Source organism: Filicampus tigris, chromosome 1 (assembly GCF_054856515.1).
Source record: "Filicampus tigris isolate MCC_2025a chromosome 1, RoL_Ftig_1.0, whole genome shotgun sequence".
In the NCBI taxonomy this organism is placed as follows: Eukaryota; Metazoa; Chordata; class Actinopteri; order Syngnathiformes; family Syngnathidae; genus Filicampus; species Filicampus tigris.
Genome location: NC_141217.1, coordinates 38789596 through 38807263, shown reverse-complemented (window position 1 = coordinate 38807263; position 17668 = coordinate 38789596). Strand labels below are relative to the sequence as shown.

The 17668-nt window shown below is 41.2% G+C and overlaps 2 protein-coding genes across 22 annotated transcripts in view; one reads left to right on the top strand and one right to left on the bottom strand.

Moving 5' to 3' along the window:
• unc80 (unc-80 homolog (C. elegans)) overlaps positions 1 to 2783 on the top strand; it is a 44287-nt gene extending 41504 nt beyond the window's left edge. For 14 of the 17 annotated variants that reach the window (XM_086039664.1, XM_086039644.1, XM_086039683.1 and 11 more), the window contains 2 exons: positions 14 to 231; positions 1515 to 2783. In XM_086039664.1, coding sequence (XP_085895790.1) covers positions 14 to 231; positions 1515 to 1976 — 680 coding nt within the window. In that variant the 3' untranslated portion in view covers positions 1977 to 2783. The remainder of the gene's footprint in view (positions 1 to 13; positions 232 to 1514) is intronic. The other 3 variants (XM_086039595.1, XM_086039569.1, XM_086039550.1) reach the window with 1 other exon arrangement.
• On the bottom strand, positions 2146 to 16048 carry LOC147154028 (NF-kappa-B inhibitor zeta-like). 5 transcript variants are annotated; one of them, XM_086039722.1, is made up of 9 exons: positions 15907 to 16048; positions 14273 to 14513; positions 13292 to 13397; positions 12050 to 12196; positions 10873 to 10936; positions 10611 to 10795; positions 10203 to 10313; positions 3387 to 3554; positions 2146 to 3262 (listed from the first exon to the last, which is right to left on the bottom strand). In XM_086039722.1, the coding sequence occupies exons 1-9, from the start codon at positions 16046 to 16048 to the stop codon at positions 3224 to 3226; spliced, it is 1203 nt and encodes a 400-aa protein (XP_085895848.1). In that variant the 3' UTR covers positions 2146 to 3223. The 5 variants fall into 5 exon arrangements, with proteins under 5 accessions (XP_085895848.1, XP_085895859.1, XP_085895868.1 ...); XM_086039733.1 differs by having other exon boundaries at positions 3395 to 3554; XM_086039742.1 differs by having other exon boundaries at positions 13313 to 13397.
• Between the last annotated feature and the right edge of the window lie 1620 nt (positions 16049 to 17668).

Genomic DNA, 17668 nt, shown 5'->3' with positions numbered 1-17668 from the left:
TGTGTGCCCTCAGCAGCGCAAGGAGACCAGAAGAGGTCGGTCACCTTTACGGAAACGCAAGGGCAGCAAACGTGCGTGGGAGGCGGCAAGACTTTGAGCCCCGGCGCCGCAGATGTTGCCACGGAGGACAGGAAGAGCAATCATGCCGTGTCCAAGCCCCCCACTCTGGAAGTGCCCTCCGCCTCATCGGCCACCGTCGTCGCTGATCTGCACAGCCCTGCCAAAACACAGGTGACAATCTCTAAACGTTTTTGATGGAGTTGGCAAAATTTGGGGATCCAGGGGGGGTGCTTTCCCCCCCCCCCACACATCTTTGTAAACATTGTATTGATCTTTTCATAGGACAGCAAAAAAGAATTGACACTTTATGTGCGATATTTTTTTTTCTTATTTAAAGTAATAAATGTTCAGCTTGAAAAAGTTTCTCTTCAGACTCAGCCATTAATGTCTGGAATGAGAATGGCCACACAAAGTTTGGATGATTGGCCAATGGACCTTTTCACTTAGAGATGTACTCACCTTTGTTGCTGTTTATACATGAATGGCTGTGTTTTCTTTTCAGTTATCGCAAAGTGTTATTTTTCTTCTGTGTTGTCCCATGAAAAGATAAAATAGTTAACAAAATTATCGGAGGTATACTCACTTTTGTGAGTCGTTTTTAGCATTCAGCAGTCAATGATTTCACCCAAATCACCTTTTGGACCGGGAAAAAAAAAAGCATAACACAAGATTTTTCAGAAAATATATAATGAATGGACAAAGGAGACTTTTATAATAATCATTTTGGCTTTAGTGATCTGAACTTTCATTTTCTTCTAAGCATTTTCTTCTAGCTTTTGGTGGCAAAATAATTTACAAATAGTCACCAGTGTAACAATTTTACATTTGAAAAACTTAAATTATTTGCATGCTGTTTAGTACTTGTAGTAGTAGAGGTATTTAGTAGTGTGTGTGCATTCATGCGTGCCATGCATGTGTGTCTGCGCGTGTGTACATACCTAAAATATATCATCGTGTCCACTTTCAAATTTAAATAATCTCCATTATCTTCTCTCCCTTTTTTGCAGTAGATTCATCATGACAAACGCTGATTGAGCTGCTTGTAGCAATCAAATTTCCAAAGAGACGCCACATTTTTTGTGCTGTTGTTTTGTTCTTTCCCACCTTAATAATTAAATCAGAGCTGGCCAAGACTTTTTTTGTGCCCATTCCTCCTAAAATAAAAAGTTGTAGTTGAGGACAATTTCCATCACTGACGCTCCTCGTTCACATCGACGACATTTTACGTCTTCGACACTCAAAGTTAAAAGTCTTCTAATTGCCTGCCAAGATGGCGACACAGCATTCTCTTTGTCCGAACGCGGCTTCTCAACTCACTTGAATGTAGTTCCTTGGCACCAAGATGCCACAAGATGGCAGCGAGTCATGACTTTTATTAGTTCGGCTCATCGAGCCCCGGTTTGAGAAGCGCGACTTTATAAGTGCTGCATGTAATGGGTATTTCTTCTGCGTAGGTTGCGCCTACCATGAGCACCAAGGAGAAGCGAGAGCAGTGGGGCCTCCGCAGCAGCCTTTCCCCGCCCCCCTCCATCTCCCGCACCTCCACCCCAACGCCACCCCCCCATCCCTGCTCCCCGCTATCCCTCTCAAGAACCAGCTCCCCTTTGTCCCGCACTTCCTCGCCTCTCCCCCCGCCCCCCCTCCCCGTGCTGGGCACCGCGCCGGCCCCTGGCCCGCCACCGCCGCTCCCCCTCCATCCAACCGCGCCGGTTCCCCCGCCAACCGCGTCCCGCATCCGAGAGAGTCCCGGCGACGCGGACACGGCCGCCCTCCTGCCTCCAAGCAACGCGCTGCTGCAACTCGGCGAGGACGAGGGCACAGAAAACCCCCTGCTAACCCCGCTCCTGTCCGCACCCTCGCCTCGCCGACTTCCCCTTTCCCCCGTTGACCTGGACTTGGATGAATCACATGTGTAAAGTGGCTTTCGTTCACATATATCCCCCACTTTCCACATTGAGCAGGTGACGACTCAGATATGACAGAAGAGCACGAGAACCGGACAGACGTGTTGAGAGACCAGTAGAGGGACGAGAGAACAATGGGCACGACAACAGGCGTAGCTACAGCAGTAATAGTCCGACGATGGCAGCGGCAACTCTCTTTAATGTACAAAACATACAAAGTCTAGAACACTGTGACAGTGACAAAGTTCTCTTCTACTGTACAACTGAATATATATTTTAGCAGAGCTCACAAATTGTATCATTCAATATAATTCCTAGAAATGATCGAATTGCAGTAGATATCTGTGAGGGTATTTTCATGACAGAGGCTGTCATATTCAACAGCATGTTATTCTTCAATTATGATTAAGCATATGCATATACACAATTTTATTTTTGACATATTTGAAAATAATCCAACACTGAATATATACGTAATGTGTTCGCCTCGCCGTCGTCTCTTGCGATGCAGTCCAAGTCATTGCCTCATTTGTCATTTCATGCCTTAAGGGAAAAAACAGCCAATGTCCACATAGTTTTCGTGTAGATTCTTTTATGGAGTGCAGTAAAATACCTCTGAAACATGAAATATTAGGATGTGCCAACCAACCAACACAATATTTGTCATTGTCTGATTCCTTTCTGTAACCTCAGATGTTTATTGCCACAGTCGGTCACGTGTTCTTGTTCTGGCCTTTTAAGACCGAGCGATATTTGTGCCATTGACGCGTAAGTTTAATGTATGTGAAACAAATATTATAAAGATAATTACATGGCAAATGCCTCTTGTTCGCTTCTTCGGGATTTTAACACTTTTCTCACGAGATCAAGTAATATAGAATAAGTAAAGATAGACAAGAATAATTGATTGGACAGGGTATTGATCAACTTGAAAGAGGCTCATGCCATGACTCTTATATGCCATTTCGAATCCACTATTGATTATGTTGAAATTCAAAAAGGAGTTTGGTCATCCTAAGCAATCCATTGTACATATACAAGGTGCACTGTGCTGTATGGAGATTGGATGGATGGATGGGTGGATGGATAGATAGATATATAGATAGATAGATAGATAGATAGATAGATAGATGATACATTTGCTCATTGAGTATTACATCAAATTGATCTGTTTCACTGAAACAACCACCATCTGCCTTGTGAGGCAAATATTTGCATGATAGACCGTCTGACTGACAGTGTTCTGTTGTGGAGTACTTTTAAGCATCAAGGTGTTGGCCACGCAGGATCTGCCGCACCTGAAGTTGCAGATCCAAAAAAAAGAAAGATGATTACAATTGAGCAAGAAGGAAAGCAAAGAATGTCTGTTTGGCTCGAAACGTGCCCTAACTTGTGTGTGCCTGAATACTCTTTGAAGCGTACCGTCTCACCAACGGGTCCCGCGGGCGCCAGTTGCCAGGGGAGCTCGTGCTCCAAGTTTCTGGCCGTGGGGTCGGCTCCGCCCCTCATCAGCATCTTCAGCGCCTCCAGCTGAGTGGGATGGTCTTGCAAGGAGCTGACTATGTGCAGGGCCGTGTTGCCGCTGAAGCTCTGCAACATGCACAGCGGGAGCGATTGGTCACCATTAACTCTCACGTTTCAGTTGGAAACGTACAGTCCATGAGTAAAAAAATATTCTTTCGTGTGAATGAGAGTTTTTCAGTAGGATTTCCACGTAGCATCAGAATAAAAGGAAGCTCCACTGCCATGTCCGAGTTTCAAAGAGGGTTTCTTAGTAAAGATAGGGTTTCAATTTTGGGCTTTAAACCAAGGTTAGGGTTTCAAAATAGGGTTAAGGTTTCAAATTAGGGTTTCAAAGAAGGATTGGGGTGTTGAAGTTGGGTTTCAAAGTTGGATTTCAAAGTAGGGTTTCAAAGAAGGGTTAGTCTTCCAAAGTAGGGTTCAAGGTAGGGTTTAAAATTGGGGTTAGGGTTTCAAAGTGGGGTTAGTGTTACAAAATAGGGTTAGGGTTTCAGAGTAGTTTTACGATTTCAAAGTAGGTTTAGGATTTCAAAGTAGGGTTACGGTTTTGAAGTACGGTTTCAAAGAAGGGTTAGATTTTCAAATTAGGGATAGGGTTTCAAAGTAGAGTTAGGGTTTTAAAGGAGGCTTTCAAATTAGGGTTAGGGTTTTAAAGTAGGGTTTCAAATTACTGTTAGGGTTTTAAAGTAGGGCTTCAAATTGGGTTAGGGTTTTAAAGTAGCGATTCAAATTAGGGTTAGGGTTTTAAAGTAGGGTTTCAAATTGGGGTTAGGGTTTTAAAGTAGGGTCAGGGTTTTAAAGTAGCGTTTCAAATTAGGGTTATGGTTTTAAAGTAGGGTTGGGGTTTTAAAGTTATGTTTCAAATTAGGGTTAGGGTTTCAAAGTAGGGTTAGGGTTTTAAAGTGGGGTTTCAAATTTGGGTTAGGGTTTTAAAGTAGGGTTTTCCAATTAGGGTTAGGGTTTTAAAGTAGGGTTTCGAATTAGGGTTAAGGTTTATGGTAGGGTTGAGGGTTTGAATGTTGGGTTAGGGTTTTAAAGTAGGCTTTCAAATTAGGGCTAGGGTTTTAAAGTAGGGTTAGGGTTTTAAAGTAGGCTTTCAAATTAGGGTTAGGGTTTTAAAGTAGGCTTTCAAATTAGGGTTAGGGTTTTAAAGTAGGGTTTCAAATTAGGGTTAGGGTTTTAAAGTAGGGTTGGGGTTTTAAAGTAGCGTCTCAAATTAGGGTTGGGGTTTTAAAGTAGGGTTTCACATTAGGGTTAGGGTTTTAAAGTAGGGTTTTCCAATTAGGGTTAGGGCTTTAAAGTAGGGTTTCACATTAGGGTTAGGGTTTTAAAATAGGGTTTTCCAATTAGGGTTAGGGTTTTAAAATAGGGTTTCATATTAGGATTAGGGTTTATGGTAGGGTTTAGGGTTTGAATGTTGGGTTTTAAAGTAGGGCTAGGGTTTTAAAGTAGCGTTTCAAATTAGGTTTAGGGTTTTAAAGTAGGGTTTTCCAATTAGGGTTAAGGCTTTAAAGTAGGGTTTCACATTAGGGTTAGGGTTTTAAAGTAGGGTTAGGGTTTTAAAATAGGGTTTTCCAATTAGGGTTAGGGTTTTAAAATAGGGTTTCATATTAGGGTTAGGGTTTATGGTAGGGTTTAGGGTTTGAATGTTGGGTTTCAAAGTGGGGTTAGGGTTTCAAAGCAGGGTTAGGGTTTTAAAGTAGGTTTTGAAATTAGGGTTAGGGTTTCAAAGTAGGGTTAGGGTTTTGAGTAGGGTTTCAAACTACGGTTTCAAATTAGGGTTAGGGTTTTAAAGTAGGTCTTCAAATTAGGGTTAGGGTTTTAAAGTAGGGTTAGGGTTTTAAAGTTGTGTTTCAAATTAGGGTTAGGGTTTCAAATTTGGGTTAGGGTTTTAAAGTAGGGTTTCAAATTTGGGTTAGGGTTTTAAAGTAGGGTTTTCCAATTAGGGTTAGGGTTTTAAAGTAGGTCTTCAAATTAGGGTTAGGGTTTTAAAGTAGCCTTTCAAATTAGGGTTGGGGTTTTAAAGTAAGGTTGGGGTTTTAAAGTTGTGTTTCAAATTAGGGTTAGAGTTTCAAATTTGGGTTAGGGTTTTAAAGTAGGGTTTTCCAATTAGGGTTAGGATTTTAAAGTAGGGTTTCATATTAGGGTTAGGGTTTTAAAGAAGGATTTTTTTTTTAGAATAGGGTTTCAAAGTGGAGTTAGGGTTTTAAATTAGGGTTTCAAAGTAGGGTTAGGGTTTTAAAGCAGGGTTTTACAATTAGGTTTAGGGTTTCAAAGTAGGGTTAGGGTTTTAAGTAGGGTTTTAAAGAATACTTTTTTAGAATAGGGTTTCAAAGTGGAGTTGGGGGTTTGAAGTAGGGTTTCAAAGTAGGGTTAGGGTTTTGAAGTAGGGTTTCAAATTAGGGTTAGGGTTTTAAAGTAGGTCTTCAAATTAGGGTTAGTGTTTTAAAGTAGGTTTTCAAATTAGGGTTAGGGTTAAAGGAGGGTTTTCCAATTAGGGTTAGGGTTTTAAAGTAGGTCTTCAAATTAGGGTTAGGGTTTATGGTAGGGTTTAGGGTTTTAAAGTAGGGTTTCAAATTAGGGTTAGGGTTTTAAAGTAGGGTTTCAAATTGGGGTTAAGGTTTTAAAGTAGGGTTGAGGTTTTAAAGTAGGGTTAGGGTTTTAAAGTAGGGTTTCAAATTAGGGTTAGGGTTTTAAAGTAGGCTTTCAAATTAGGGTTAGGGTTTTAAAGTAGGGTTTCAAATTGGGGTTAGGGTTTTAAAGTAGGGTTGGGATTTTAAAGTAGCGTTTCAAATTAGGGTTAGGGTTTTAAAGTAGGGTTGGGGTTTGAAAGTTGCGTCTCAAATTAGGGTTGGGGTTTTAAAGTAGGGTTTCACATTAGGGTTAGGGTTTTAAAGTAGGCTTAGGGTTTTAAAGTAGGGTTTTCCAATTAGGGTTAGGTTTTTAAAATAGGGTTTCATATTAGGGTTAGGGTTTATGGTACGGTTTAGGGTTTGAATGTTGGGTTTCAAAGTGGGGTTAGGGTTTCAAAGCAGGGTTAGGGTTTTAAAGTAGGTTTTCAAATTAGGGTTAGGGTTTTAAAGAAGGATTTTTTTTTAGAATAGGGTTTCAAAGTGGAGTTGGGGGTTTGAAGTAGGGTTTCAAAGTAGGGTTAGGGTTTTAAAGGAGGATTTTCCAATTAGGGTTAGGGTTTTAAAGTAGGTCTTCAAATTAGGGTTAGGGTTTATGGTAGGGTTTAGGGTTTTAAAGTAGGGTTTCAAATTAGGGTTAGGGTTTTAAAGTAGGGTTTCAAATTGGGGTTAAGGTTTTAAAGTAGGGTTGAGGTTTTAAAGTAGGGTTAGGGTTTTAAAGTAGGGTTTCAAATTAGGGTTATGGTTTTAAAGTAGGCTTTCAAATTAGGGTTAGGGTTTTAAAGTTGGGTTTCAAATTGGGGTTAGGGTTTTGAAGTAGGGTTGTGATTTTAAAGTAGCGTTTCAAATTAGGGTTAGGGTTTTAAAGTAGGGTTGGGGTTTGAAAGTTGCGTCTCAAATTAGGGTTGGGGTTTTAAAGTAGGGTTTCACATTAGGGTTAGGGTTTTAAAGTAGGGTTAGGGTTTTAAAGTAGGGTTTTCCAATTAGGGTTAGGTTTTTAAAATAGGGTTTCATATTAGGGTTAGGGTTTATGGTGCGGTTTAGGGTTTGAATGTTGGGTTTCAAAGTGGGGTTAGGGTTTCAAAGCAGGGTTAAGGTTTTAAAGTAGGTTTTCAAATTAGGGTTAGGGTTTCAAAGTAGGGTTAGGGTTTTAAGTAGGGTTTCAAAGTACGGTTTCAAATTAGGGTTAGGGTTTTAAAGTAAGTCTTCAAATTAGGGTTCGGGTTTTAAAGTAGGGTTAGGGTTTTAAAGTAGCCTTTCAAATTAGGGTTAGGGTTTTAAAGTAGGGTTGGGGTTTTAAAGTTGTGTTTCAAATTAGGGTTAGGGTTTCAAATTTGGGTTAGGGTTTTAAGTGGGGTTTCAAATTTGGGTTAGGGTTTTAAAGTAGGGTTTTCCAATTAGGGTTAAGGTTTTAAAGAAGGGTTTCAAATTTGGGTTAGGGTTTTAAAGTAGGGTTTCATATTAGGGTTAGGGTTTATGGTAGGGTTTAGGGTTTGAATGTTGGGTTTCAAAGTGGGGTTAGAGTTTCAAAGCAGGGTTAGGGTTTTAAAGTAGGTTTTCAAATTAGGATTAGGGTTTCAAGTAGGGTTAGGGTTTTAAGTAGGGTTTTAAAGGAGGATTTTTTAGAATAGGGTTTCAAAGTGGATTTGGGGTTTTAAAGTAGGGTTTCAAAGTAGGGTTAGGGTTTAAGGTAGGGTTTCGAGTACAGTTAGGGTTTTAAAGTAGGGTTTCATATTAAGGTTAGGATTTATGGTAGGGTTTAGGGTTTGAATGTTGGGTTTCAAAGTGGGGTTAGGGTTTTAAAGTAGGGTTTCAAATTTGGCTTAGGGGTTTAAAGAAGGATTTTTTTACAATAGGGTTTCAAAGTGGAGTTAGGGTTTTAAAGTAGGGTTTCAAAGTAGGGTTAGAGTTTATGGTAGGGTTTAGGGTTTTAAAGTAGGGTTTCAAATTAGGGTTAAGGTTTTAAAGTAGGGTTTCAAATTGGGGTTAGGGTTTTAATGTAGGAGTGGGGTTTTAAAGTAGGGTTAGGGATTTGAAGTAGGGTTTCAAATTTGGGTTAGGGTTTTAAAGTAGGGTTTTACAATTAGGGTTAGGGTTTTAAAGTGGGGTTTCAAATTAGGGTTAGGGTTTAAAGTAGGGTTAGGGTTTTAAAGTAGGGTTTCAAATTAGGGTTAGGGTTTTAAAGTAGGGTTTCAAATTGGGGTTAGGGTTTTAAAGTAGGGTTGGGGTTTTAAAGTAGCGTCTCAAATTAGGGTTAGGGTTTTAAAGTAGGGTTTCACATTAGGGTTGGGGTTTTAAAGTAGGGTTAGGGTTTTAAAGTAGGGTTTTCCAATTAGGGTTAGGGTTTTAAAATAGGGTTTCATACTAGGGTTTGGGTTTATTGTAGGGTTTAGGTTTGAATGTTGGGTTTTAAAGTGGGGTTAGGGTTTCAAAGCAGGGTTAGGGTTTTAAAGTAGGTTTTCAAATTAGGGTTAGGGTTTCAAAGTAGGATTAGGGTTTTAAGTAGGGTTTTAAAGAAGGATTTTTTTACAATAGGGTTTCAAAGTGGAGTTGGGGTTTTAAAGTTGGGTTTTAAAGTACGGTTTCAAATTAGGGTTAGGGTTTTAAAGTAGGTCTTCAAATTAGGGTTAGGGTTTTAAAGTAGGGTTAGGGTTTTAAAGTAGCGTTTCAAATTAGGGTTAGGGTTTTAAAGTAGGGTTTCAAATTAGGGTTAGGGTTTTAAAGTAGGGTTTCAAATTGGGGTTGGGGTTTTAAAGTAGGGTTGACGTTTTAAAGTAGCGTCTCAGATTTGGGTTAGGGTTTTAAAGTAGGGTTAGGGTTTTAAAGTAGGGTTTTCCAATTAGGGTTAGGGTTTTAAAATAGGGTTTCATATTAGGTTAGGGTTTATTGTAGGGTTTAGGGTTTGAATGTTGGGTTTCAAAGTGGGGTTAGGGTTTCAAAGCAGGGTTAGGGTTTTAAAGTAGGTTTTCAAATTAGGGTTAGGGTTTCAAAGAAGGGCTAGGGTTTAAAGTAGGGTTTTAAAGAAGGATTTTTGTAGAATAGGGTTTCAAAGTGGAGTTAGGGTTTGAATGTTCGGTTTCAAAGTGGGGTTAGGGTTTCAAAGCAGGGTTAGGGTTTAAAGTAGGTTTTCAAATTAGGGTTAGGGTTTCAAAGTAAGGTTAGGGTTTTAAGTAGGGTTTCAAACTACGGTTTCAAATTAGGGTTAGGGTTTTAAAGTAGGGTTTCAAATTTGGGTTAGGGTTTTAAAGTAGGGTTAGGGTTTTAAAGTAGGGTTTCAAATTAGGGTTAGGGTTTTAAAGTAAGGTTGGGGTTTTAAAGTTGTCTTTTAAATTAGGGTTAGGGTTTCAAAGTAGGGTTAGGGTTTTAAAGTAGGGTTTCAAATTTGAGTTAGGGGTTTAAAGAAGGATTTTTTTTACAATAGGGTTTCAAAGTGGAGTTAGGGTTTTAAAGTGGGGTTTCAAAGTAGGGTTAGAGTTTATGGTAGGGTTTAAGGTTTTAAAGTAGGGTTTCAAATTAGGGTTAGGGTTTTAAAGTAGGGGTTCAAATTTGGGTTAGGGTTTTAAAGTAGGGTTTTACAATTAGGGTTAGGGTTTTAAAGTAGGGTTTTCAAATTAGGGTTAGGGTTTGAAGTAGGGTTTTAAAGGAGGATTTTTTAGAATAGGGTTTCAAAGTGGAGTTGGGGTTTTAAAGTAGGGTTTCAAAGTAGGGTTAGGGTTTAAGGTAGGGTTTCGAGTACAGTTAGGGTTTTAAAGTAGGGTTTCAAATTTGGTTTAGGGCTTGAAAGTAGGGTTTTTTAACAAAGGACTGTTTTATAAAGTAGTGTTATTGTTTAAATGTAGGGTTTCAAAGTAGGTTTAGGGTGTTTAAGTAGGGTTCAAAGCAGGGTTAGGGTTTGAGGTAGGGTTTCAAGTAGGGTTCTGGGTTTAAAGTAAGGTTTCAAAGTAGGGTTTGGATTTAAGGTAGGGTTTCAAAGTAGAGTTAGGGTCTTAAAGTATGGTTTCAAAGCAGGGTTAGGGTTTTAAAGTTTTGGCTCCTCCTCACACTAGGTGAGCCGGCTAGCCACTCTCTCATGTTGCTCTCAGGCGACCTTGTGGTTGAGGCTGCTCACGGCAGACGGCCACCCGAGGAAGATGCGCAACAGTTGACAATTGGCCCCTTGGGCCGCCATGTGCCAACACGTCTGTCCGCTTTTCAAGTCCTGCAAGAAGCCAAATGATCTGTGTCGTGATTTCAGCCGGACTGCGTGCAAAACTGAGCACACCCTTCTCATGTTTTCTCTTTGTGACACTTTGCTTGTATCATAATAGTTTGCAGTTACCGTCCCCTCAAAGGAACTCAACTCAGTCTTAGCCACTGGCCACAAAAGTGGTTACGCCCCTAAGTGAAACTATTCCAATTAGCCGTTTTGCCTAGCTGCTGGTGTCATGTGACGCAAGTGAGGGGTGCACTCATGTCATGTTTGTGAGGTAATTACTATAAAAGTGTATTTGTGCACCTTTGTCCCACAGGAGGCGCCCATGAGCAACAGAGCCTCCACACATTGGACATAAGCGTGTTTCCTTTGCAGCAGCTCCCTCTGCTGGCACTGGCGCTGGTCCCCGGTACGAGTTCCAGCCAGCGCGCTCCACTCGTTTTCAACCGCGTTGTGAGACAACACCGCAACGTGAAGCGGAGTTTGACCTCCGAGGGGAAAAAAGCCATAGTTCAAGGGTACACTTGTGCTTTTCTGGCCAAAAGGTGGAAACAAAGACACCTACCGTCAAAATCGAGCATTTCTGTGTTAATCGTCTGTAAACATCCCGATAAAGTCTTCCAGATGCTCTGTGGAGACACCGAGTGGCACAAATGTTGACAAGTGAAGGCAACGTGTTGAATCTCCTGCCTCTGGAACTACTGCAACAACCTCAAATATTAATATTCATCGGTTCCAGCCTCCTCCCAAAAGCAAAAAAATATATGTTATAAGAAAAAGAACAATTTATAATATTGTTAAAAGCATACAGCAATGACATTAAATACAATGTGTTGGAAAATCGATGCATCATGATCCATTGAATGCAGCTCCCTCTGGTGTGCATGACTTGGCCACCGGGTGGCAGTATCCACCAAGTAGATCCACTACTTGGGTCATTTGATCCACCTTTCTGGGTTCTTTTCTGCAAAAACAACTAAAAAAAAAAAGTCTAGTTTTATACAAAACAACGGAAGATGGTGGGTCAAATTGACCCAATTAGTGGATCAGTCCATTTTTTATCCCAAATTGTGTTATTTATAACCCAACTGGTTTTAGAGTGTTGTGTTCATATCTTAAATATTTGCTGGCAAGTCAAAGCAAGAAAAAATATGACAGCTTGCATCTCCAAAACTCTTAAGTCAGGTCACTCGTATCACTGTAATTGTTTTTAGATGCCACAAGAAGGTGGCAAAGCACTACACTACTACTCAATTCAACATACTGTAGCTACTTGGCACCAAAATGCCAAAAGATGGCACCAAACCATTACTTTTATATTAGTAACTTTTTCAGTGAATTAAAAGAAAAAGTGTTTCCCTAACTGTGATCACTGGCTGGCTGAGCTAGGTATTTTTCCTTCTGGGGGGGTGAAGGCCTATCTCTGGGGGTCCGCAAATACAAACCTTTCTTTTTTTTTTTTTTTTTTTTTACAAACCCACAAAAATTCTTCTGAAAACGCTGATAACCATTCAACCATATGTCCCCTACGGGGACGGCGGGAAATGTGGAAATAAATTCCATAATGAAAAAAAAAAAAAGCTAAATACCCCCAAGTCAATTATTTGGCCTGACACCTGGGGGTCCAAGCATATTTTGGGGGGTGGTCATGACGTGCCCCTGCGCATCCCCCCCCCCCAGCTCCGCCACACGTGACTTTGACGCGTATAAAAAGTCACTTTCGAAAATGGTCAACTTCTAACCTGTAAACAGAGGTAGAATCCTTTCTCAGCGCACATGTGTAGAGGCGAGCGGCCCCATGAGTCTCTGGTGTTGACGTTTGCTCCGTGCACCAGCAGGTCGCCAACAATTAGGTGGTGATTGGCCACCGCCGCAATCTGAAGCGCCGTCTGGACACACAAAGCCGGGACTCAAGCGCGACATGAACACTGAAACAACTTTTGGCTGAATTTACTCAACATTATTTCGTCAAGCGGTTGAGTAAATTCAACCCACCCCAAAAAAAAAAAAATGTGTGCACTTTTTTCCCCAGACAAGGTGACTGCAAGCAAAGTGAAAATCAGCTGAATAACGGCTCGTATCTCAAAATAGTCCTAAATTGTGTCACTCGTACCTCAAGGCAATACTGTACTCCAGTGTTTTTCAAACTGTGTGCCGCGAGATATTGTCAGGTGTGCCGTGGGAAAAGATCTCATTTGTGTGCCTGTGCGTTCTAGCGACTGGCAGCGTAATCATGACTTTACTACATTGTAGTACTCTTTCACACCAGCAGGTGGCAGCAGGTGGTAGCTAATTGCCTTTGTTTCAAGACATGCGAATTTGTGACGCATCTTTATCCAAACAGGCTGAGTATCAATATGAAACATTATAAAATACTATTTTTCTTTGTGTTTATTTAATTTCTATTCAAGACGTTATAATATAACGTCATTCTTCAATGTTAAAAAATGCTTATATAAACAATATAACACTTATATTGTTAAAATACGATTTTTTTTAATTTTTTTTTCACAATTTCAGCTCGTGGTGTGTCGCGGGATTTTTTCAATGAAATAAATGTGCCTTGACTCAAAGAAGTTTGGCCTAATTGTAATAATTAGTCCTTAACTGGAAAATGATACATGTTCATTTGTACTTTGTTGAGATGATATGCACTCTAAATTGCCCCTAGGTGTGATTGTGAGTGCGGTTGTTTGTCTGTGTGTGCCCTGCGATTGGCTGGCAACCAATTGAGGGTGTCCCCCGCCTACTGCCCCAAGACAGCTGGGATAGGCTCCAGCACGCCCGCGACCCTTGTGAGGACAAGCGGTATAGATAATGGATGGATGAGATGATATGCAGTAATCTGCAAATGCAGTGAGGCACCTCTATCTGAAAACATCTCGCCTGTTCATGTGTTGTAAGCGACGGCTACACGCTTGTTGAATTGTGTCTCGTGTCGAGACTTGATGGACACCCTGTCGACAAAGGGGGAGCTGCGCTACCTGCCCATGGCGCTCCTTCACCTCTAAAGTGCCGTAGTTTGCCATCTTGGAAGCAAGCATATAGGCCAGAGCTCTTTTGCCTTGGGCCGCAGCTATGTGAAGACATCTGCAAGAGAGACAAATGTGACAAGCAGAGCTGAGCATTCCGTCGTCCATCCGTCGATGACGGACTCCCGTAGTAGCTGACGAATGATGGGGTAAAATTTTAAAATAGAGGGACTAAGCATAGTTGAAAGCCCACGTGTTTAACACGTCTTTCATCCGTAGTTCGTCGTTAGTCTATTTTTCGCGGTGCTGCTTAAATGGCCGCGGCGAGGAACAATAGTGAGTAGTTGTTACTTGGGGGACAGATTAGATCTGGGACCAGGCTGTGAACAGGCTTCCGTGGCGCAGAGAGTCACTCTTTCTGTTCAAATATAGACCGGCGGTGGGGTGCTATTGAAGTTTGCAGTCGGAATCATTGACGGAAGACCACTTCAAATCAGAGGCGGACCAGCCTATAGGCGGGTGCTATTCCAAAAAAAAAAAAGGCAAATGACGGACGATGGAAGGGTACCCACGCTGCAGACGGATGACGAATAAAGGACGCTCAATTTTTAGCCAAATGCCCAGCTCCGGTGACAAAGATTAGACATTCACAACCAACGAGGAGGTGATTCACAACAACTGTGTCATGACGGATCAAGTGTCCTACTTCCATCTAATTGGTCCCAGCATTATTATTTAATGTATACAGGCAAGTCTAAATGTATAGTAAGGCGCCTTCATTGTTTCGCAATAGAAGAAGAGGCAGAGAAGGTCGACCAACTAAACGGCTAAAACTATGGTCTCTGTATCCCAGGCGGCTGCTGGAACAAATACATAGAAACAAGGTTGCACTCGATTATACTTTTTATGACATTTATGTTTGGTAATGTTCCGCGACACGTTGCATTCAATAGTTCCCCAAAAAATGTGAGGAAACATGCCCGTGATACTTACGTGTCGCCGTCCCCATCTTGCGAGTTCAGCAACTCGGGAGCGACGCCTTCGTACCTGCGTGCTTCCTGTTCGATTTGCCACTGGAATAATGAGAGCGTAAACTCCGGAGGTGGGTGTGGCTCAGGACCAGACAGGTACGCAGAAGGAAGAATCTTAGGTGTGCTTTCTGGGTTTTCATCCAGCAAACATTTCCTCTTTTGGATCCGAGTCCCAGACATGGTAGGGGGTTGGGGGGTTCCACCTCAAATAACACACAAGTTTGGAGAAAATGTGGGCCAAGTCTCGCAATCTTCATAAAAGTGACACTTAACATTCAATGTATTCATCAAATAGTTTGTCCAAATGTTTTTGTACTTATTAGCACCATAATCTACTGTACAGTCAAGAGATTTGATGTTTTTATCAATTCTTTTTCAATATAAATCCACTCAGACCTCCTTGTAACAATGAAAATTTCCCCACTGTGGGATCAATAAAGGCATTCTTATCTTATCTTATCTTATCTTATCTTGTGCTTTTATTATTTTTGGTCCTTCCGGTTACTGGCATTTTGAATTTGTATATGTTCAATATTTTGCTTTGCACCAAATATCTAGGTTAAAACTTTAGATATAACATTTGGATTTAGGTTTAACATTTACAGTAGATTTACTATTTCAATTTAACATTTAGGTTTAACATTTAGATTGAACACTTTGATCATTTAGGTGTATTTATTTGTAAGTTTATGTACAAAAAGCTGTTTGAGGCATTGAAAGGAGATGTGTTTCTGTGGAGGGAAATATTGGAACGATGCAAATATATATTGGAAAGTCTGTGAATCACTTTTTAAAGTATTTGTTCACAAAGCTATTTTTGAAGGTTGTAAGGAATGATTTCAATAACAACGAATTATCACTATTATTATTTTTGGCTTTGTTTTTTGTATTTGCGTACAATGCAAATTGGTAGCGTCAGCACCTTTGTAAGAGAAAAAACAAATTTGGCCAGGCTTAAATACGCCTTCTGCCTGTGCCATTCCGCCGTCACTAATATTTGACTGTTGATTGTTGAATGCACTGTACGATGACAGAATAAACCATACAAACATATATTTTGATTTAATGTTTAGGTGCAACATTTCATATGTGTATTCAACTTGAGTCTCACAAACTTCGGTCTTCTGAGGGAGACGACAATTGCAATGTCGCCATGACGAAAAACATTTTTTTTTTTCCACACACCTGTTTAAACCCTTCATGCCTATACTTCTCGGACACAAGTGCATTTCATTTCCCAAATTATTGTGGCCGCAAATTAGAATTTTGTGCGTACATTTGGCCACAATTTATACCAACATTTTGGGACTGCTGCAGTATCGGATCGTAAACTGACAAGAGTCCGGTAAAGTTAGCACCAGATTGGCACATTCGGAGTTGCCGTTGTCGGTCCAATAACGTAATAACGCAGCTATTGAACGGACAACTCCGAATATGCCAATCTGGTGCTAACTTTACCTAAGTACCTGACAGAGCTGCTTACTCATCTGCAGCTCTCTTGCAGCTGTGATTAACCTGAACGATTCTATACCAATACCAACCAAAATAAAAGTACATGCGAATTAAACAATCATTATAAACGCAAAGTTCACCTACCTTTGCTGTCAAGCTGTCCCTTGTGTCTATTCGTGGTCACAGTATGACGAGAATGAGGAACCAGACACATGCGCCGGACTACACTTCCTTGTTTACGACTCAAATCGCAATGAGCGAGTTCCGAGTGCAATGAAGGGCCCATGCAGCCCAGCCACGTGACGGGCTAGGGCAAAGGCTTAAAAATTACAATGAATTATGTCGCTATTACGTATGGTTTAATTGATGTTGACATACCTCCCAAAGAAAAAGATATTTTCCAAACAATCATTTATGTTGCCATGTGTCTTTATGTGGAACACCAGGAGTATTATGAGCAGAGAGAACATTATGATAGGCAGCGATGCTGTGGTAAAGCAAATATTGGCTTACCTACGAAAGGAAAGAAAAAAGGACAAAAAAAAAAAAAAGACTACCCCTGGCAAATATTGGACTTGGACTCTTGAGTGCCCATGCGGCCCTTTCTTGTTTTCACTGTCTTTTATGTTGTTTTTGTGTGTGTTCAATCCTGTAATTTTGTATTTGTGAAATAAAGTTTTGTAAAAATCGCAAAGTACTGTGCGGGGGGTGGGGGGTGGGGGGGGATCGGGGGGTGGGGGGTGGGGGGGATCGGGGGTTTCGTGAAAGAGGTTTTTCAATAAAACAAAAGACAATTACAATCTGAAAAAAGCGATACTGATGGCAAAAAAACCCTATGGATGTTCAAGTATTCACGATTTTAGCAATTGTCAAAACGGTATGAATACTTTTATGCTATACAGTACAGGCGCGCGCATGTGCGTGCGTCGGTGCGAGCGCCCGTGCGTTCACTTCCACCTCAGCATATTTTAGTTTGGGGGCGACCGCGCACACGACCGAATACACTCCCAATTGTTAAACATCCCAGATGCTAGGAAATTGTTTGTTTGTTTTTTTTCTATTACAAACCAACCCAAAATGTTTTGAGTTCATTCATTCACTGAGATGGGGTATATTGTCCCAGTCAGCATGAGGCCATGCCGTCCAGACGACTGCTCTCTGCATGACCTGTGCAATATAGAAACAAAAAATGAACATAAAAACATACTTGTTGCAAAGTGTCCATCCATCCATCCATCCATCCATCATCCAAACGGGTCATCCTTGCAAGGGCATCCTCGCGGGCATGCTGGAGCCATCCCAGCTGTCTTCGGGGAAGTAGGCCGGCCCCGGGTACACCCTGAATTAGATGCCAGCCAATTGCAGCAAAGTGAAGTAAAGAAAAAATATGTATATTTTCACCTTTCCTTGCATGCTCGCTGCACCTGCCAGACTACATAGCGACTCCGCTGACCTTTTCCGACCTACTAGCCTTCTTTACTACCGACCTTACTAATCAACCCTACCTATTAATGCGTACCTGCCTGCCTACCAGCTACCGACCTACCTGACCACTGACTAACCAATCCTACCTACTTATTGACCAGTCCTACTTACCTAATTACTGACCGCTCCTACCTACCAGCGTTCTTGATTACCTGCCTACTTGACTTTTTTAGTATCCACTAAGCAATCCTACCGGCCTACTTATTGACCACCCCTACCTACCAGCCTTCAACTGCTGAACTGAGTGCTTACTAAGCAATCACACCTGTTACTGTCTAATGTGACTACCTGTCTAACTACCTACTGAACAATCCTTACTACCTGTGTTGCAGCGGGGCGAGACGAAAAACAGGAAAGCAGGAAAGCAAGCCTGGAGGAGCAGTGGACAATTGCATAGCAGCAAATGTCAGCAGTGATGACA